The sequence below is a fragment of the Oncorhynchus clarkii genome, chromosome 3, assembly GCF_045791955.1.
Source record: "Oncorhynchus clarkii lewisi isolate Uvic-CL-2024 chromosome 3, UVic_Ocla_1.0, whole genome shotgun sequence".
Taxonomy (NCBI): domain Eukaryota; kingdom Metazoa; phylum Chordata; class Actinopteri; order Salmoniformes; family Salmonidae; genus Oncorhynchus; species Oncorhynchus clarkii.
The window spans coordinates 31,211,382-31,233,647 of NC_092149.1; the positions used below are offsets into that span (position 1 = coordinate 31,211,382).

Below are 22,266 nucleotides of genomic sequence, written 5' to 3' on the forward strand. Positions count from 1 at the left end.
GGCCTATGACGTGTGACGGTGCGAATTGTACAGTATCTTGAAGATAATACAGTCAGTAGCCTATTAGACAACAGAATAGAAGGCACGTAGCCTAATGTTAGAAAGCCTTGTTTAAATTACAGTTTGGCATAAAAAATGTCGAAAACCGTTGGCGATATATTAATTGGAGTCCTGGATGACTTGGGAGAGGCTGAATTGAAGAAGTTCAGACGTAAACTCTGTGACCGCAAGCAGGAGCCAAAAGTTCGCAGGGGCATTGTTGAGAAAGCTGACCCAGTGGACTTGGTAGACATTCTGACCCGTACCTTCACTGAAGACGGGGCTGTGAATGTGGCTATAGAGGTCTTGGCTGCAATTAACTGCCAAGATGTCGCAAAGGAACTGATGGAATTCAAGAAATGTAAGTCGAATAAAGTAGGAGGCACGTCCATTGGACATTTAAAAATATTTAATTTCATATCTTTGAAAGGTTTAAAAACACTTCAGTTAACCCAAAAGTAGGCTAGAACAAAACTTGATTTGATCTAGGGCCTAAATAAATTACATTGAAATGTCCATAACGTAGGGAAGGAAAACTATAAGGAAGTTGACAGTTTTACTTTCACTTATGCGAGCATTCTATTTTGCTCTTCTGACCAGAATGATAGCGTACAGTAGTATATATTCATTTTCAACTAAAAGTAGGCCTAATACATTCTGCAATAAACACATTTAGATTGCTTGCTGATTTATCTTTAGGCCTACTATTCAATATTTTTATTCGATTGGTGGCGTCTCATGAAGTCTATTTTACAGCTCCGGGATCTTGCGTAACATCTGGTGATAGAATGGAAAGTGCAACTGGACCAACGAAGATGAACCAAGGTAAGCACTAAACCAGGTGTTATATAGCCTAATGTCTCAAATAGGATGACGTTATTAAAATGTACACTACCGTTCAAAAGTTTGGGGTCACTTATAAATGGGCCTCTGTACTCCGATGTATTCCATTACAAATCAGCAGTTTCAAGCTACAATAATCAGTTACAACATTAACAATGTCTACACTGTATTTATGATCAATTTATTGTTATTTTAATGGACAAGAAATTTGCTTTCCTTTCATAAACAAGGACATTTCTAAGTGACCCCAAACTTTTGAACGGTAGCGTAGGTTTACTGTAATTAGTGATGGTTTATGGGGAAACATTCAATACCCAAAGTATTTATCTTGATGAACAATCACAAAAATCCTTCCTTTTAATTTCTTCTCCAACATTCTGTAGGTGCTACTGCTGCCCTCTAGGATCTTCAACAGCCTTTTTTCACTCCCCATAGCCTATTTAATCCTGTATGAATTAGAAAAAGTGCCTCATGCCTATCCTCAAATTTTCACACCCTACACGCACGCACACACACACGCAACATTAACATCACTGCCAAAAGTCCCAAGCCATGTCCTGTCTCTACCTCAGATAAACACTTTGTGGACCATCACCGGACAGCCCTGATCGACAGAGTGAGCCAGGTGGAACCCCTACTGGATAGACTCCTGGAGAGGGGAATCATCACCCAAAACGCCTACAGTGACGTGAAGGCTAACAGAACCACCCAGAACAGGATGAGGGAGCTCTACGATGGCCCTCTGAAAGCATGTGGGCTCAAAGGCAAAGATATATTCTTAGATATCCTGATGGAGATGGAGCCATTCCTAATCAGTGACCTGAAGGGGGAATAATGGAGATAGGGGCCATTCACATTTTTTTTGTAAGGCAAGCGACAAAAATGTGATGATAATAATGCCCTCTGTTTTACAGTACATTCTTAAATTGGAAAAATGAATTGTCTCCAAAGTTTGCAATAAATTAATACATTTTATATTGGCCTCTGTTTTTTTCTTTTCATTAGCATATACTGTGTGGTGAATTCTGATCATCCAGCTTTTTTAAAAACTCAACAATAGAAAACATATGAATACATGTAGTAACATAGTGTTATGCAACCGATACAAATTAGTGAACAATTATTTGTTTCTTGAACATAAACAAGCATACGGCCATTTGAATGTAAACGTCTGCTTAACGTAAGAGAGCCATTGACAGCCTGGTCCTAGATCTGTTTGTTCTGTCTGGTCAATTAGTTGTTATTCTTTGCATAAGGAGCGGCAAGGACTGGCATGATGATGGCACAAACAGACTGGTAACCAGGAGTGTATTTTTTAGTCTCATTAGAGTTTCCATTGGACACATTCAGGTAGGTCCCTCCGTTTCGTTCTTTCTGCTTTGTTTGCATCAGTCTTCTGTTTGGTTTCTTTTGGTTGCTAGCTAGTGATTACAGGCTAACATCCATATATGGCTGTCTGTAAACGTAAACGTAAACGGCATAATGCCGCGTTCATGTGCTAGTTGGAAAAGGGAAACTGCATTTTCGACTTACGAACAGGTTGAGCTAGTCTGAACTAGGAAATTGACATTTCCGACTTCCTTGCTGGTTGTAGTTATACACGTGCTGCATTCAACAAGTTAGCAAGTCGGAAATGCCGTTTCCTAGTTCCGACCAACACACAAACGCAGCATTAGCCAGTTTTTAAACGTTCCAAGTCGTAAATGTCGTTTCCCAGTTCCGACCAACACATAAACGCGGCATTAGCCTGTTTTTAAACGTTCCAAGTCGGAAATGCCGTTTCCTAGTTCCGACAAACACATGAACGCGGTATTAGCCTGTTTTTAAACGTTCCAATGAATTCTGCCTTTAGTTGCATGTACAACACATTCACCGTGTCTTTTTTCTTTTTGGGGAGGACACACTGTTTGAATGTTAAATGACGAGACAGAGGCTTTGTTGCGAGTAACCAGTCTTGTTCAGGTACTTTCTATTGTATGTAAAGAATCCAAACAGTATATCTCTCCACAATAGTGTAAAATCTTCATAAATGTGTTCAATTATAAACCTACTGATGTCTTCCCACAGTTTTCTTACATGCATACAATGCCAAAAAAAATGCACAACTGTTTCTGGGTGGTCATTACAAAAGGAGCAATTTGAGTTGATGTTTTCCTTAAACTTCTTCATATAGTGGTTGGCAGGATAATATTTATGAATAATTTTAAAGGAAACTTCCTTAATTTTGTTAACAAGTAGGTATGTGTGTGGCAACATCCAAACTTTTTTCCAACAGATATTATCAATAAATCCATTCCAATAAGGTACATACAACATCCTGCTGAAACAAGGATTGTATCGCTCTGTTGTTGAATGGACCAAAAGAGAAACAAATCTTTCCTACTGATGGGTCAACAGGGTCAACAGAAGGTAGGCTCTGAGGGTCAGGTCTTGACACGTTCCTGAATAACATAGCAACACCTGAGGGAATGGCATCTAAAACAATTGCAAAATCTTTAGGTGTTACAGGAATCATTTTTATGTAATTAATTTCATTATTCTTTTGGCCAAATTTCATATACACAAATGTAAATTTACAAACAGAAAACCACATTTTCGTACCCTACAAAAAGAAATTGAACTGTATTTTAAGACAGTTAAATGCTCTACTAACAAAAAAGCTGTTAGAATTGTAAGTATATGCATGTCCCTTAAGGTCCTTGTGTAATTGTAATGTGATATTGTACCCCCTAGCTCGATTGTCTATTGTTTGTAATCTATATATGCTTGTGTTCCCTCATGTGCTTTATGCATTGATTTGAAATTAATAAAACATAAATAAAAAATAAACAGTCTTGTTCAGGTACGTCACAATTACATCCGGATATCTCAAGCACACCGGTATAACACATGAGTTGCAGTAATGAACATTTACCAACAGATGGAATCACTGTGCCATCTTACACCCATAACACACATCATCTGTTTAAAAATGCAGGCCACTTGCACAAAATGTCATTTTAGTAGGCTTGTGTGACAATGCTTTGTTTAAACAAAACAAATTAATATTGAACAGTCAACTCAATGTATTAGAAATAAAACGTAATAAAACAAAATCAATAGACCATGCTGCTAGCATATTCAAAAGCCACATTTGTTCACATTAGGTTTGTCTTCAGTGTCTATCTGTAGTTTAAAAAAACACAGGATTTGACAAAAACGTCCACTCCCTGCATTCATTGGGAGAGTTAGCTAACAGCACCAAACAAGCATGTCCGACCCGTTCTTATTATACCTAGGTGATCCGACCTGATTGTCGTCTGGCGCTGAACCTAGTGTGAAATTATACTGTCTGAAACGAATGAGAAGGGTTTGCATAAATTCGAATCTGGTATCAAGATAAATATAACAATGAGTCACCGATTTTATACTATGTATTTTTTATTAGCTAAGTAATAAATGGCAAATGCAACTTTCGTATATACGGGCTCACTGTAAATGCCACGCAGGGCAGAACAGAGAACTGACAAGATGTATGTAAAGTGTTCTTATACTGTGATAGGCCAACAGACGGGTTGGGACAATGTCTATCACAGTAGAGGCTGGGCGTGGTTTAAACTTGCCCAGCCTATCGCAGGCGCTCAGGCGGGTCCCCGCCTCTTGGCGCTTCTTGGAGTCCTCCCTCCGTCGATGTATAGATTCTTACTGTTCTGGTATCACCACTTAGTTATAACAGTTGCTCAGTTCCTGCTATTGTGTTGTTCAGTATTTTTCCATTTCAGTTAAACCTCGTGATGACCACCCCTCCCTATCACAACTTTGTAAGATACAGCAAGTCACACCATGTGCTCAATATTGTTACATACAAACACAAGGACAAAGCATCTGCTGGGCTGTTATCTACAGTTTTGCAACATGCAGGTCACACCATGTTACTCAGTTCTTGTCACACACAAACAGGCAAGTAGCAAGCAGTTGTTTAATCTCATAATGATGCTCCAGTGCACAAATGCAGACACCTCACACAACCAACATCAGATAATATTTAATCATATACAGTGCCTTGCGAAAGTATTCGGCCCCCTTGAACTTTGCGACATTTTGCCACATTTCAAGCTTCAAACATAAAGATATAAAACTGTATTTTTTTGTGAAGAATCAACAACAAGAGGGACACAATCATGAAGTGGAACGACATTTATTGGATATTTCAAACTTTTTTAACAAATCAAAAACTGAAAAATTGGGCGTGCAAAATTATTCAGCCCCTTTACTTTCAGTGCAGCAAACTCTCTCCAGAAGTTCAGTGAGGATCTCTGAATGATCCAATGTTGACCTAAATGACTAATTATGATAAATACAATCCACCTGTGTGTAATCAAGTCTCCGTATAAATGCACCTGCACTGTGATAGTCTCAGAGGTCCGTTAAAAGCGCAGAGAGCATCATGAAGAACAAGGAACACACCAGGCAGGTCCGAGATACTGTTGTGAAGAAGTTTCAAGTCGGATTTGGATACAAAAAGATTTCCCAAGCTTTAAACATCCCAAGGAGCACTGTGCAAGCGATAATATTGAAATAGAAGGAGTATCAGACCACTGCAAATCTACCAAGACCTGGCCGTCCCTCTAAACTTTCAGCTCATACAAGGAGAAGACTGATCAGAGATGCAGCCAAGAGGCCCATGATCACTCTGGATGAACTGCAGAGATCTACAGCTGAGGTGGGAGACTCTGTCCATAGGACAACAATCAGTCGTATATTGCACAAATCTGGCCTTCATGGAAGAGTGGCAAGAAGAAAGCCATTTCTTAAAGATATCCATAAAAAGTGTTGTTTAAAGTTTGCCACAAGCTACCTGGGAGACACACCAAACATGTGGAAGAAGGTGCTCTGGTCAGATGAAACCAAAATTGAACTTTTTGGCAACAATGCAAAACGTAATATTTGGCGTAAAAGCAACACAGCTGAACACACCATCCCCACTGCCAATCATGGTGGTGGCAGCATCATGGTTTGGGCCTGCTTTTCTTCAGCAGGGACAGGGAAGATGGTTAAAATTGATGGGAAGATGGATGGAGCCAAATACAGGACCATTCTGGAAGAAAACCTGATGGAGTCTGCAAAAGACCTGAGACTGGGACGGAGATTTGTCTTCCAACAAGACAATGATCCAAAACATAAAGCAAAATCTACAATGGAATGGTTCAAAAATAAACATATCCAGGTGTTAGAATGGCCAAGTCAAAGTCCAGACCTGAATCCAATCGAGAATCTGTGGAAAGAACTGAAAACTGCTGTTCACAAATGCTCTCCATCCAACCTCACTGAGCTCGAGCTGTTTTGCAAGGAGGAATGGGAAAAAATTTCAGTCTCTCGATGTGCAAAACTGATAGAGACATACCCCAAGCGACTTACAGCTGTAATCGCAGCAAAAGGTGGCGCTACAAAGTATTAACTTAAGGGGGCTGAATAATTTTGCACGCCCAATTTTAAAGTTTTTGATTTGTTAAAAAAGTTTGAAATATCCAATAAATGTTGTTCCACTTCATGATTGTGTCCCACTTGTTGTTGATTCTTCACAAAAAAATACAGTTTTATATCTTTATGTTTGAAGCCTGAAATGTGGCAAAAGGTCGCAAAGTTCAAGGGGGCTGAATACTTTCGCAAGGCACTGTATATATGCTAATGGCTATAATGTAAAATACAGAATCCAACATTAGCTAGATACTTTGTTTACCCAAAACTCACAAAGAACGATGCAGTTAGCCGTGGAGTTCAGCACGATTTAGCTTCTAGCTACCGGGGTAATAAAGATGACAGCTAGCTACTGATGTTCTTTCATAACACGGGCATAGTTACTGTAGTCACCGATTACATGTCTTTGAGGTTACTTTAATGCATGTGACAGTACGTGTCAAATGAAGAAGTGCATAATTCCATCAAATAGTGGACTACTACCAGCATGGGTACCACCAATCTGTTTATAATATCATTCCACTCTTTACCAATCCCTGGCAATGGCATGGAGTACAAGGAGGGGCATGTTAGCAAAAGTGGTTCTGGATTTCAGGCTAGACCGCTACCAACAAAATGTAAACAATGGATCAAAAGCATCCTGTGACCTTTTCAAATGCATGTTTTACATCCCCATGCTAACAATTAAGTGTGGGAACAAGTACAACAGGCATAATCGTGTTTCTTGTCACTGTTGGGTAGGTGTGTGCCTCTGTGTGTCACCAGCAGAGATGAGTTACGCCATACAGCTGTTGATTTACGGTGGGGATTAATGCTGCTCCCCCTGGCCCGCCGGTTCCTTCTCCGCAAACTGAGTTCTGGTCCCTGTTTGAGCTGCAGCCTTCGGGAGAGCTACCAGCTGCTACAGCTTGAGCTTCTGGATGAGGGTGAGAGTAGCCCTGCGCAGGTTGCTACGGCAGACAAGGTACTTTTTGCGCGGGTAGAGGAAGCATACAGCGCCCTGCTGGTGCACCAGTCCCGGCTTCAGAGCTGTGGGGGTTTGGTGGAAGATGAGGAGAAGGTGAAAGACGTGGCTCCTCAGCACTGCCACGACCTGAGCTATGAGGGCGTGGGCTCAGGGACGCCTAGCCAGCGCGAACGCCAAAACCAGCAGTTCGGAGTGGATTAGGGAGTGAGGCAGGTCCTCGACTACCTCCAGAAGGAGCTTGAGACGGCGGCTGCAGCCGAGGGGGCGCTGGTGGAATGGGACGCCCGCCAGCTCAGCCGGCAGATCAAGGTCACGCAGGCAGTGGAGAGGCTGGTGGAAGACCTCATTCAGGAACCCATGTCCCGGGGAGACTTCCGCAACCTGAGTGGGGCCGGGAAGCCCCTCAACAAGTTTGAGCACAACCAGTACGACGACCTAATTACCCTCAACCGCATCCTCATCGACAACGGCTACCAGTCACCCTGGATTGTCATGCAGCGTGACATCAGAGAGGACATCGCTCAGATCCGAGATAGACTGCTGTAGGGCTGGGCGCGGCTCACCGACCCCATGGGTCCCAGGGAGCATGCCCAGTTTCAGCAACTATGTGGGGCGGTGGCGGAGGACCTTAAGAAACCCAAGTTAGACGTTGGATAACTTCAACCGGATTGCGCCCATGCTTACCATGCAAATGGTACACTTCAGTTTGGAGCACGAGATCGACTGCGCAGAGAAAGTAGCCATTCAAGGCAGACAGGAGAGGAAGAGGGAAAGAGTGAGGGAGTGGGAGAAGCAGAGAGGAGAAAGAGAAGGGAGCGAGAGAAGAGAAGATTAAAACACATCAACACTCTTAGCAAGGTGGCCTGCTGGCATGGATGCAGCATTTACTCAAATGAACAACGGACCATGAAGGCAAAATTAGATAAAAAATGATATTTCAAATCAAACTTTTATCTATAATCCATTTACACAGGTGTCAACACACTTTGAAGAGGATAAGACGGAGGTGGTGAATCATTTGTCTATTATGTCATTTGGAGTGTTTTTGCTACATTGGGTTGATTACAGTAGCGTGTTATAACACACAGAAAACTAGAACCAGCCACTACTACAACACGGTTACGTGACCTTACTGTAACTCAACTGTGCTTTACATTAATGCTACACCGTGTCAGTGTCTGGACCTGAGGACACAATGGTAATGGTATTAGACTACAATAATACATTTAATTAAATACTTTTTGTCTACGTTTATAAGCTAAGTGATTCTAATTACATTGATTGGCTTCTTTGCTGAATGAAGGAATGAAAGCATAGAATACTCGATGTTCCTTATGAATGAGCAGTTGACTGAAACTACGTACTCAAATACAGGGAAACAGAAACCTCTGAAGATTTTTTCGTACACTTACAGTCAGATGAAAAAATATTGAAATAGGAGGTAAGCTTTCGGGTCAGTCGACCTTCATCAGAGTCGATTGTCCGAATGCTAAGCTACTATGAGTGGAAGTGTTCGGTGACTTTTTCCAGTTTTGCATTTTGCCTCCCGCAACTTCACTAGTCGATTATGGGTGTGCGGTAGATTCTGCCTATGATTGCATTGCAATTAAAAGAGGTACTCTAACTCAATCTCTTTCTCACTTGTTGTCGTAACTATAATATGTTATATTAGGATTGAGAACATCAACACTATTATCTCCTCACGATCCATCCCAATCTATCCTGGGAGCTGCTCCAATGCAGCAGGGTTGAAGATGACCATGGGGTTCTTCCCGTTGTCTCCAATACGTGTGTCTGCCCCGTGCAGTGCCTGTGTAACGGCCCGTGGGAGGGTGAGTCCTTTGGTCCAGTCGTGGGCAATGTACTGGTGATACGGATTGTGGGAGCTCTCTAGCTTCTTGGAGCGGATGTAGCTCAGCATGATACCAAACGTGAAGAAACTAAACATACCTACCATCAGTAGAATGTACACAAATCCCTGAGTTTGAGCCTTAGGCATAGCTCCGCCCACTGGGAGAATGGCCTGCTGGGTAGTGTAGTTCTGAGAGAGTACTGGGACCGGTAAACCTGTGCCATTCAGACATTGCTGTAGGAAGGATAGCAGGAGAGTCTGCAGCTCTGTGCCGTTTAAGTGCAGCATTGCTGACCTCTGCTGTGGAAGGGTACTGCTGCTCTGTCAACTGATAAGGGAGGAGGAGAGTCTTGGTCAGTACACTCGCCCAATGAGGCACACACAAAAACACACATTGCAGAAAGTCTAACACAGACACACCACAGCCAATTCGACATGAACACACACACGAATGCTGTGGACCTCACTTCTCTGTTCTCTTGCTGTAGATCAATGTAATTTTAGCTTTAGTTGCTCGTATGGCTTCTGCTTCCGTTTCTGTTGACCTGCCTGAGAGAACTTGGTGTTACACATCTGAGACACAAGTGTAGGACAAATTAGCAATCATAGAAGAAATATGTAAAATGAAGAGTGCAAATACCTTTGGAAGCTCAAGCTATTGTTGCTCACAAAGGCGCCAGTAGAAGATGATGATGATGGTGACCTTTTAAATAGAGTACTCCGTTGATTGAGGTCTTCATATCCCATAAGGGTATAAACTGTAAGGCAATCTGGTTCCACCTACTCTTCCTCTCCAAGACTTCTCTCTCTGTCTCTCTCACTCTCTCTCCCTCTTACACACACACACACACACTGTGGCAGACACAAAGAGCCTTAACCACGTCAACACGTTTAATGAGACATAGATGTCAGGTCAGAGGTCAAGGTCAGAACCTCCCCATGGTATGGTAGTGGTGCTGTGTGATTTACTCTTATGACCGCAGGACATCGTGGTTCAGTTCCGAACACTTCAGTACTGTTAAACCTGTGTGGTAATACCTCTGTTACAGTTGTCTCCATAGCTATGATCACCTGGTCAACATGCTTCAGTGCTGTAAGGTGTATGGTCAGTTTGTGGTCACGTCTGTATTGTCATATCTGTATGGTCAGTGTATGTTCATGCGTGGTTGAGATGGAGCCAGGCTGTAGAACAAAGCAGCATTCAGACAGGAGGGAGAGTGGCGAGATTACATTTACAACAGGAGCAAATCACAATTCGCCGCCAAACGTCCTAGCTATCCTACTGCTTTTCCATGTGTGGGCGTGCGTGCATGCATGTGTTACCTGGAGACTCACCTTCAGGGGCCTAAGTGGTGGAGTGAACATTCAGCATTGCAGACGGAATGAACAACATATAATTGTGTCAAAACTCTATTCTGCATGATAAACATATCCCAGTTAGTTGACCCCAGGCATTCTGCACCTAAGGAGTCCTTGGGATAATCTCAGAATTTGCAGATAAAATATTGTTTGACTACACCTTTAGATGTTTGGTGTAAGCCTATACAAAAGCAATATCCTATAATCCCATTGCATGTTTTTCTGTGACCTCTGGAATAACTGGATAATTTATCTTTATTGACTGTAACTTACTATTTCTGACTGCAATGAATATCAACGTTGTGTGGTCTAAAGTCTCATCCGATAGCAGAGTTTGCCACCTGCTGGTCATTTTGGATTAGTTTGTGACAGAGAACCACTGGCTATGTTGCAAATGTTCAAGACAGATACATCTGTCACGTTCGTCATTAGGAATGGACCAAGGCGCAGCGTGCGTAGAGTTCCACATATTTTAATAAATAGAAACTCACCAAACAAAACAAGCACAAACGAAACGTACTGACTGCTCACAGGCAGCCACACAAAAACAAGATCCCACAAGGCACAAAGGGGAAATGGCTGCCTAAATATGAACCCCAATCAGAGACAACGATAAACAGCTGCCTCTGATTGGGACCCATAACAGGCCAACATAGACATATAAATACCTAGATGAACCACCCTAGTCACACCCAGACCTAACCAACATAGAGAATAAAAAGCTCTCTATGGTCATGGCGTGACAACATCCTTCATACACAAAAGGAAAAGTCCCGAGTTTGTGAGCACATTTGATTAGATTTTGCCTTGTTCCATATATGACAGTTCAAATTCTGCTTACAAACACTACAAAGAAATATAGTGGCAGGTCTAGACGATCACACTCAACACTCCCACCTGCAAATCAACAGTCATCACATTCCTAAAACATGCTTAGGCAAGCCAAAGTATCGGTTGATCATGTCAAATCGTTTTTTTTTCATCGCTTTGGTACTATTTTCACAAGTATGTGATGAAATTTCACAACTCTAACTACATGACTCAAAAAAGATCATCAAAAAGGCAGTACATTTTTTTTTTTGACAAGTCATTATTGCTAATTGATTTCACATAGTGTTAACCACAAGTGGTCACCATATAAAAGGGTGCGTGTCAACACTTGCAATTTATTTCAACATGGAGCAGGATAGACAGCAAGGGTGAGGAAGAAATCAGAGAGGTGGGCATGGGCCCCATCAAAGAGGTCAAAGAGGTGGGCATGGGCCCCATCAAAGAGGTCAAAGAGGTGGGCATGGGCCCCATCAAAGAGGTCAAAGAGGTGGACATGGGCCCCATCAAAGAGGACAAAGAGGTGGGCATGGGCCCCATCAAAGAGGTCAAAGAGGTGGGCATTGGCCCCATCAAAGAGGTCAAAGAGGTGGGCATTGGCCCCATCAAAGAAATCAGAGAGGTGGGCATGGGCCCCATCAAAGAGGTCAAAGAGGTAGGCATTGGCCCCTTCAAATAAATCAGAGGTGGACATGGGCCCCATCAAAGAGGTGGGCATTGGCCCCTTCAAAGAGGTGGACATCAGAGAGAGGGGGGCAGATGGCAGGGAACTGTTGTGTCTAGTGAAGTCCGGGCCATCGTCACTGACCATGTGGTAAACAGAGGCCTTACTATGGCAGAGGCTGACAGATTTGTTCACCCCAATCTGGAAAGATCAACTGTCAATTCCATCATGAGAACATTTTGCCAAGAAAACCAGTAGATCTGTAGGATATGCACCATTACAAAACATAGCTGCTATGGCTGACTTGCTTAAACAAATGTGGGTTCTACTGACAATTGAGATGTACAAACTATGACATAAGGGAATGATGAGCGGATAACAATGAGGCATTCCGTAATTTTGATTAAGACATTAATGAGCGAGCTAATACGGACATAGTCAATATAACTATGTGTTCAGCACTTTTGAAATGTACAGCAACAGAATGCAGAACATGGGCTGCTCTTACAGTAGTTAGAACCGTAGGATTAAGGGGGCATATAAACAGACAATGAAACCTCTAACAGTATTAGTTTACATTTCTCAAAAACAGATTATAGGCTACTTGAGCAGTACCACCGAGTTAGAACAGCAACGTTAGGCGAAATTAAGAGGTGAAAATAGACCAAATTATTTTGGTGAGGCACATGGGCTATTAACAGCAAATTAGCTACAATATACATATCTCCCTTGCATATTACATAATTTATGCATCAGCATACAAGACATTATTGGACTTACCTTGTGGTGTGCTCACTTAAACATGAAAGTGGCACGGCGGTCCTTTGTCTGAAAATTTGTCATCTAAATCTGGCATTCTCTGGATTATTGGTTGGGAACTCGGAAAATGGATGGAGAGCATTTGTGAACAGCAGTTTTCAGTTCTTTCCACAGATTCTCGATTGGATTCAGATCTGGACTTTGACTTGGCTATTCTAACACCTGGATATGTTTATTTTTGAACCATTCCATTGTAGATTTTGCTTTATGTTTTGGATCATTGTCTTGTTGGAAGACAAATCTCCGTCCCAGTCTCAGGTCTTTTGCAGACTCCATCAGGTTTTCTTCCAGAATGGTCCTGTATTTGGCTCCATCCATCTTCCCATCAATTTTAACCATTTTCCCTGTCCCTGCTGAAGAAAAGCAGGCCCAAACCATGATGCTGCCACCACCATGTTTGACAGTGGGGATGGTGTGTTCAGCTGTGTTGCTTTTACACCAAACATAACGTTTTGCACTGTTGCCAAAAAGTTCAATTTTGGTTTCATCTGACCAGAGCACTTTCTTCCACATGTTTGGTGTGTCTCCCAGGTGGCTTTTTATGGATATCTTTAAGAAATGGCTTTCTTCTTGCCACTCTTCCATAAAGGCCAGATTTGTGCAATATACGACGGATTGTTGTCCTATGGACAGAGTCTCCCACCTTAGCTGTAGATCTCTGCAGTTCATCCAGAGTGATCATGGGCCTCTTGGCTGCATCTCTGATCAGTCTTCTCCTTGTATGAGCTGAAAGTTTAGAGGGACGGCCAGGTCTTTGTAGATTTGCAGTGGTCTGATACTCCTTCCATTTCAATATTATCGCTTGCACAGTGCTCCTTGGGATGTTTAAAGCTTGGGAAATCTTTTTGTATCCAAATCCGGCTTTAAACTTCTTCACAACAGTATCTCGGACCTGCCTGGTGTGTTCCTTGTTCTTCATGATGCTCTCTGCGCTTTTAACGGACCTCTGAGACTATCACAGTGCAGGTGCATTTATACGGAGACTTGATTACACACAGGTGGATTGTATTTATCATCATTAGTCATTTAGGTCAACATTGGATCATTCAGAGATCCTCACTGAACTTCTGGAGAGAGTTTGCTGCACTGAAATGAAAGGGGCTGAATAATTTTGCACGCCCAATTTTTCAGTTTTTGATTTGTTAAATAAGTTTGAAATATCCAATAAATGTCATTCCATTTCATGATTGTGTCCCACTTGTTGTTGATTCTTCACAAAAAAATACAGTTTTATATCTTTATGTTTGAAGCCTGAAATGTGGCAAAAGGTCGCAAAGTTCAAGGTGGCCGAATACTTTCGCAAGGCACTGTATATATATTTTACATTGTTTGCAAACTGATATGTGACACATAGTAATGCCGAAATAACATGCAAAACAGGCAAGCCCCCACCAAAAAACAAACACATATATATATATATATATATATATATATATATATATATATACAGTTGAATTTGGAAGTTTACATACACTTAGGTTGGAGTCATTAAAACTAGTTTTTCAACCACTTCTCAAATTTCTTGTTAACAAACTATAGTTTTGGCAAGTCGGTTAGGATATCTACTTTGTGCATGACACAAATCATTTTTCCAACAATTGTTTATAGACAGATTATTTCACTTATAATTCACTGTATCACAATTCCAGTGGGTCAGAAGTTTACATACACTAAGTTGACTGTGCCTTTAAACAGCTTGGAAAATTACAGAAAAATTATGTCATGGCTTTAGAAACTTCTGATAGGCTAATTGACATCATTTGAGTCTATTGGAGGTGTACCTGTGGATGTATTTCAAGGCCTACCTTCAAACTCACTGCCTCTTTGCTTGACATCATGAGAAAATCAAATGAAATCAGCCAAGACCTCAAAAAAACAATCGTAGACCTCCACAAGTCTGGTTCATCCTTGGGAGCAATTTCCAAACTTCTGAAGGTACCACGTTCATCTGTACAAACAATAGTACGCAAGTATAAACACCATGGGACCACGCAGCTGTCATACCGCTCAGGAAGGAGACGCGTTCTGCCTCCTAGAGATGAACGTACTTTGGTGCTTAAAGTGCAAATCAATCCCAGAACAACAGCAAAGGATCTTGTGAAGATGCTGGAGGAAACAGGTACAAAAGTATCTATATATCCACAGTAAAACAAGTCCTATATCGACATAACCTGAAAGGCTGCTAAGCAAGGAAGAAGCCACTGCTCCAAAACCACCATAAATAAAGCCAGACTACGGTTTGCAACTGCACATGGGGACAAAGATCGTACTTTTTGGAGAAATGTCCTCTGGTCTGATGAAACAAAAATAGAACTTTTTGGCAATAATGACTATCGTTATGTTTGGAGGAAAAAGGGGGAGGCTTGCAAGCCGAAGAACACCATCCCAACCGTGAAGTGGGTGTGGCAGCATCATGTTGTGGGGGTGCTTTGCTGCAGGAGGGACTGGTGCACTTCACAAAATATATGGCATCATGAGGTAGGAAAATTATATGGATATATTGAAGCAACATCTCAAGACATCAGTCATGAAGTTAAAGCTTGGTCGCAAATGGGTCTTCCAAATGGACAATGACCCCAAGCATACTTCAAAAGTTGTGGCAAAATGGCTTAAGGACAACAAAGTCAAGGTATAGGAGTGGCCATCACAAAGCCCTGACCTCAATCCTAACATTCTGACCAGACCGGACACGTTGCGTGCGCGAGCATCGCAAAATAAATGTAGAAATCTATGTTATTCAATTATTGCACCCACACTGCTCGCGCGCCAACGAGTGTCTGCGATGCCAAGGGCTAAAATAGAAGTCATTCCTATTTCTGACGCAGATTGCGCTGAAAGTCCTGCCTCTCCCATCTCCTCATTGGTTTATAGAAGCAGGTACCCACGTGCCATCTCCTTGTTGGTGATTGAAAGACAAACTGTTTTGCTGGTAGTCGTGGTAATTAATAATATGAAAGTTTAGATGCGATCACCATATAAGTTCAACGATGAAAATGCCTGGAAGGAGGAGAGATGACTAGAAACGATTCGGTTGGCCGTTTTATGTGTGGATTAATTTGTCGGAGGACCTTGTACAGTTCAGGTAAAATAACAACTCAATGTTTATATCCCAGGACAAATTAGCTAGCAACAGCAAGCTAGCTAAATAGGACAAATTAGCTAGCAAGTGCAAGCTAACTAGCTAAATTGCCATACATGTTTAATGCTTTTCGACCTGTCTCCAAATTAATGTCATTGGTTCAGAGTTTGTTTTGATATTTTAACCTGCGTGTCGTGATCACGTTTGGTGTAGGGGGACAAAATAAATTAATGCACGATAGCGCACGATGGCACACGCACGCAGCCAGTTATGGTTCCGTGTAAGTGATTTGAACATGTTGTACCCACTGTGACTATTAAAACCGACTCTAACCAGAAACCATGAATGGATGGCAGCATTCACGCAAAACTGAAGGCGCGAACCACTGCATTTAACCATGGAAAGATGACTGGGAATATGGCCGAATATAAACAGTGTACTTATTCCCTAGGCAATTTAACAAGCAAAATGTCGGTATAGGAACAAAGTGGAATCGCAATTTCAAAGGCTCAGACACAAGACATATGTGGCAGGGTCACAGACACCAACGTCTTGCTTCCAGACAAACTAAACACCTTCTTTGCCTGCTTTGAGGATAATACAGTGTCACCAATGTGGCCCGCTGCCAAGGACTGCGGGCCCTCCTTCTCCATGGCCGACATGAGTAAGACATTTAAACATGTTAACCCTCGCAAGGTTGACGGCCCAGACGGCATCTCTAGCCGCGTTCTCAGAGAATGTGCAGACCAGCTGGCTTGTTTGTTTACGGACATATTCAATCTCTCCATATCCCAGTCTGCTGTCCCCAAATGCTTCAAGATGGCCACCATTGTTCCTGTACCCAAAAAGGCAAAGATAACTGAACTAAATGACTATTGCCTGTAGCTCTCACTTCTGTCATCATGATTGAGAGACAAGTCAAGGATCTCATCACCACCTTACCTGCCACCCTAGACCCACTTAAATTTGCATACCGCCCCAATAGGTCCACAGACAATGCAATCACCGTCACACTGCACACTGCCCTATCCCATCTGGACAAGAGGAATACCAATGTAAGAATGCTGTTCATCGACTACAGCTCATCATTAAGCTTGAGGCCCTTGGTCTCAACCCCGCCCTGTGCAATTGGGTCCTGAACTTTCTGATGGTCCGCTCCCAGGTGGTGAAGGTAGGAAACAACATTTCTACTTCGCTGATCCTCAACACTGGAGCCCCACAAGGGTGCGTGCTTAGCCCCCTCCTGTACTCCCTGTTCACCCATGACTGCGTGGCCATGCACGCCTCCAACTCAATCATCAAGTTTGCAGACGACACAACAGTAGTGGGCTTGATTACCAACAACGACGAGAGCCTACAGGGAGGAGGTGAGGGCGCTGAGAGTGTGGTGTCAGGAAAACAACCTCTCACTCAACATCAACAAAACAAAGGAGATGACCGTGGACTTCAAGAAACAGCAGAGGGACCACCCCCCTATCCACATTGACGGGACTGCAGTGGAGAAGGTAGAAAGTTTTAAGTTCCTCAGCGAACACATCCCGGAAAAACTGAAATGGTCCTCCCACACAGACAGTGTGGTGTAGAAGGCACAACAGCGCCTCTTCAACCTCAGGAGGCTGAAGAAATTTGGCTTGTCACCTAAAACCCAAACTTTTACAAATGCACAATTGAGAACATCCAGTCGGGCTGTATCACCACCTTGTGCGGCAACTGCACCACCATCAACTGCAAGGCTCTCCAGAGGGTGGTGCGGTCTGCACAACGCATCACCGGGGGCAAACTACCTGCCCTCCAGGACACCTACACCACCCGATGTCACAGGAAAGCCTAAAAGATCATCAGGGACAACAACCACCCGAGCCACTGCCTGTTCACCCCGCTACCGTCCAGAAGGTGAGGTCAGTACAGGTACATCAAAGCTGGGACCGAGACTGAAAAACAGCTTCCATCTCAAGGCCATCAGACTGTTAAACAGCCATCCCTGACACAGAGAGGCTGCTGCCTACATACAGACTCAGAATTATTGGCCACTTTAATAAACGGATCACTAGTCACTTTAACGTATGCCACTTTAATAATGTGTACATATCTTGCATTACTCATCTCATATGTATAGAAACTCAGCAAAAAAATAAATGTCCCCTTTTCAGGACCCTGTCTTTCAAAGATCATTCGTAAAAATTAAAATAACTTCACAGATCTTCATTGTAAAGGGTTTAAGCACTGTTTCACATGCTTGTTCAATGAACTATAAACAAATAATGAACACGCACCTGTGGAACGGTCGTTAAGACACTAACAGCTTACAGATGGTAGGGAATTAAGGTCAAAGTTATGAAAACTTAAGACACTGAAGAGGCCTTTCTACTGACTCTGAAAAACACCAAAAGAACGATGCCCAGGGTTCCTGCTCATCTGCGTGAACGTGCCTTAGGCATGCTGCAAGGAGGCATGAGGACTGCAGATGTGGCCAGAGCAATAAATTACAATGCCCGTCCTGTGAGATGCCTAAGACAGCGCTACAGGGAGACATGACGGACAGCTGATTGTCCTCGCAGTGGCATACCACGTGTAACAACACCTGCACAGGATTGGTACATCCGCACATCACACCTGCGGGACAGGTACAGGATGGCAACAACAACTGCCCGAGTTACACCAGGAACGCACAATCCCTCCATCAGTGTTCAGACTGTCCGCAATAGGTTGAGAGAGGCTGGACTGAGGGCTTGTAGGCCTGTTGTAAGCCAAGTCCTCACCAGAGATCACTGGCAACAACATCACCTATGGGCACAAACCCACTTTGCTGGACCAGACAGGACTAGCAAAAAGTGTTCTTCACTGACGAGTCACGGTTTTGTCTCACTAGGGGTGATGGTCAGATTCGCGTTTATCGTCGAAGGAATGAGCGTTACACCGATGCCTGTACTCTGGAGCGGGATTGATTTGGAGGTAGAGGGTCCATCATGGTCTGTAGTGGTGTGTCACAGCATCATCGGACTGAGCTTGTTGTCATTGCAGGCAATCTCAACACTGTACGTTACAGGGAAGACATCCTCGTCCCTCATGTGGTATCCTTCCTGCAGGCTCATCCTGACATGACCCTCCAGCATGGCAATGCCACCAACCATACTGCTTGTTCTGTGTGTGATTTCCTGCAAGACAGGAATGTCAGTGTTCTGTCATGGCCAGCGAAGAGCCCGGATCTCAATCACATTGAGCACGTCTGGGACCTGTTGGATCAGAGGGTGAGGGCTAGGGCCATTCCCCCCAGAAATGTCCGGGACCTTGCAGGTGCCTTGGTGGAAGAGTGGGGTAACATCTCACAGCAAGAACTGGCAAATCTGGTGCAGTCCATGAGGAGGAAATGCACTGCAGTACTTAATGCAGCTGGTGGCCACATCATATACCGACTGTTACTTTTCATTTTGACCCCCCTTTGTTCAGGGACACCTTATTCAATTCATGCTAGTCACATGTCTGTGGAACTTGTCTCAGTTGTTGAATCTTGTTATGTTCATACAAATATTTACACATGTTAATTTTGCTGAAAATAAACGCAGTTGACAGTGAGAGGACGTTTCTTTTTTTGGTGAGTACCATATTCTACACATCTATTACATCTTGCCCTTGCTGCTCGGTCATCGCTCATCCATATCATTTATACGTACATATTCCTATTCCATCCCTTTACTTAGATTTGTGTGTATTAGGTAGATGTTGTGTAGTTGTTAGATTTCTTTTTAGATAATACTGCACCGTCGGAACTAGAAGCACAAGTATTTCGCCACATTCGCATTAACATCTGTTAACCATGTGTATGTGACCAATAAAATATGATTTGTGACCCTATACCTGCTCCCATACTCTCTTTTTCTCAACCCTATTGAGGAATTATTTTCAGCAGGGAGGTAGAAGGTGTACGATTACTTTCCTCATGAGCGTGCCACCCTCCTTCTGGCCATGGATGAGGCATGTGACACCATCAATGCAGACCAATATCAAGCTTGGATTTGCCTTACCAAAATATTTTTACCGCAATGAATGAACAATGACATTCACTTGTGGATGAGAATTTATGGCCAAATGCTCAAGACAGGCTTGATGCAAATGAATGCATGCTAAACGTTGTTTTATTTTCACTTAATTTCTTACATTTGATTACAGACAGTATATCTATGATGCAATCAGCACTTCTAAGGGCGATTTGAAACACATATCTTGCATGGTTTGCTATTGGATTAACTAGTAATTAAAATGACTCATTTGAAAAGATATCGTTGTGTTTTGGTGATTCAAACCAATTCTCATTACATTTCACAATAAACTTGAGTCAATGGTTGTGTGGTGAGATATGCTTATAATCCAAATGAATGCATAATGACAGGTTTTGAATGAAAGACTTGCTGCATTATAAGTGTGACCAGCTTGGAGTTTTGGATTAAGAGTTGTGAAAATAGCACCAAAGCGATTAAAATAAACTTTAACAACATGGTCGTAGATGAGATCTATCTATGTAGATGCATGGTTGTTCCTGCCAAAGCGTTCTATGTAGCTTAGGTGGAACCATCTGTAATCAGAGCTTTGTCAGAACTGTTGATCCATCACGTGATGACATTCTCTGTTGAGTTGACACACTAAGGCTGTTCGGCACCACCTGTCAATCTAATCACCACTCATGCCAGCTGCAACTACCTCGTACAGTAAATCAAGTACATTGTAAACCACATGTGTTACACACTATGCTAAGACATTCAAATGATGTTTCTATGATGTAATAGCCTACTAGTGTAGTGGTAACAATTGCTTGTGACAGAGTTCTCCACCTTTGATGTTTACCTGTTAGATACAAACAAAATACATCAAGATCGAACATCTGCTTTAAGAATAGCAATGCAAAAAAGCATTTGATTGCAGTAAAATGTGTTCTAATTTAGTATAGTGAAAGTAATTCAACTTATTCTCTACAGTCAGCGGTCTACAGTTAAATCTACGGTACAATCAAGCCTATAAAATCACACTTTCAATCATGTGAGAGGATTTCAAAACAAACTCACCGTAACAAGTCACTCCAGAAGCACTCCATCACAATTGTCCTTTGAGTCTAAAGGTCTGTAAATGTCAAAAGATAGACTGAGTTAATGGTCAGGAAGTAAAAGAGACAGAGGGATGAAGAGAGAGAAAAAATGACATAGAAAGTGAAGTTAGTGTCTGGTATAGAGTAGACTGGAGAATACATTTAATTCACAAATGATACAATCTCTGTGGTGTGTACATTTGCACAGTATGAAGTATACATTAGCAGATTGTTAAGACTGGCTCTCACTTGTTTATTAGGGCCAGTTCTTGGGCCCTCAAGGTTTTGCGGGCGTCCCACGCCTCGTGTTCAGCCCAGATCTTGTTGTAGCAGTGGATCAGCACCACAAACATCCACAGCTGCAGCACCACGATCAGCACGTACATCATGATCTCTGACACCACCGATTGGATAGGAAGAGGAGAGGGAGTGCTATGCAGAGATCATGTGTACTTTACTGTATACATTCATTTAATTTCTATAGAGCACATGTAGAGTTCAAGGTGAATCGGAATTATTTTAAGTTGCTGGTTAATGGCCTCATTTTTAAATTGGTAGGGATGAGGAAGTAAGAAAAGGAAATGTGGATATTTAACAGTATTTTGGGATTCATCCTATTGTCACATAAATGTGTGTTACATAAGATACATCGTTTTTTTACTAAGAGGGAAAAGAGTCTAAATATGCAGTGTGGTCAGATTGACTGAAAAACTAAAGGGAAGAACTTCAGGACTTTGTCACATACACAACAAAGACCATTAAAGAGAGATTGACTTAAAAGCAAGCTCCACCTCCTTTTCCACTGTGATATATTCATTATCCAATGGGAGGTATGATCGTGGACTTCAGGAAACAGCAGAGGGAGCAGCCCCCTATCCACATTGACGGAACAGTAGTGGAGAAGGTGGAAAGTTTTAAGTACCTCGGCATACACATCACGGACAAACTGAAATGGTCCACCCACACAGACAGCGTGGTGAAGAAGGCAGCAACACCTATTCACCCTCAGGAGGCTGAAGAAATGTGGCTTGTCACCAAAAACACCAAACTTTTACAGATGCACAATCGAGAGCATCCTGGCGGGCTGTATCACCGCCTGGTACGGCAACTGCTCTGCCCACAACCGTAAGGCTCTCCAGAGGGTAGTGAGGTCTGCACAACGCTTCACCGGGGGCAAACTACATGCCCTCCAGGACACCTACACCACCCGATGTCACAGGAAGGCCAAAAAGATCTTCAAGGACAACAACCACCCGAGCCACTGCCTGTTTACCCCGCTATC

General features: G+C 42.7%; 1 protein-coding gene and 1 pseudogene across 1 annotated transcript; both read left to right on the forward strand.

Moving 5' to 3' along the window:
• Positions 1 to 25: 25 nt before the first annotated feature.
• LOC139405909 (apoptosis-associated speck-like protein containing a CARD) lies at positions 26 to 1,857 on the forward strand. The gene is made up of 3 exons (XM_071148354.1): positions 26 to 400; positions 796 to 864; positions 1,455 to 1,857. Exons 1-3 carry the CDS (start codon positions 136 to 138, stop codon positions 1,715 to 1,717), a joined length of 597 nt encoding a protein of 198 aa, XP_071004455.1. The 5' UTR covers positions 26 to 135; the 3' UTR covers positions 1,718 to 1,857.
• A 5,252-nt stretch (positions 1,858 to 7,109) lies between these two features.
• Positions 7,110 to 8,202, forward strand: LOC139405910 (dnaJ homolog subfamily C member 28-like; annotated as a pseudogene).
• The last annotated feature ends 14,064 nt before the right edge of the window (positions 8,203 to 22,266 follow it).

What these genes read in the sequence shown, in the direction of transcription:
- LOC139405909 (XM_071148354.1), top strand. Translation starts at nt 136, where the DNA reads ATGTCGAAAACCGTTGGCGATATATTAATTGGAGTCCTGGATGACTTG. An exon ending in ACTGATGGAATTCAAGAAAT is followed by an intron (nt 401 to 795) that starts GTAAGTCGAATA and finishes TCTATTTTACAG; the next exon opens with CTCCGGGATCTTGCGTAACA. An exon ending in ACCAACGAAGATGAACCAAG is followed by an intron (nt 865 to 1,454) that starts GTAAGCACTAAA and finishes TCTCTACCTCAG; the next exon opens with ATAAACACTTTGTGGACCAT.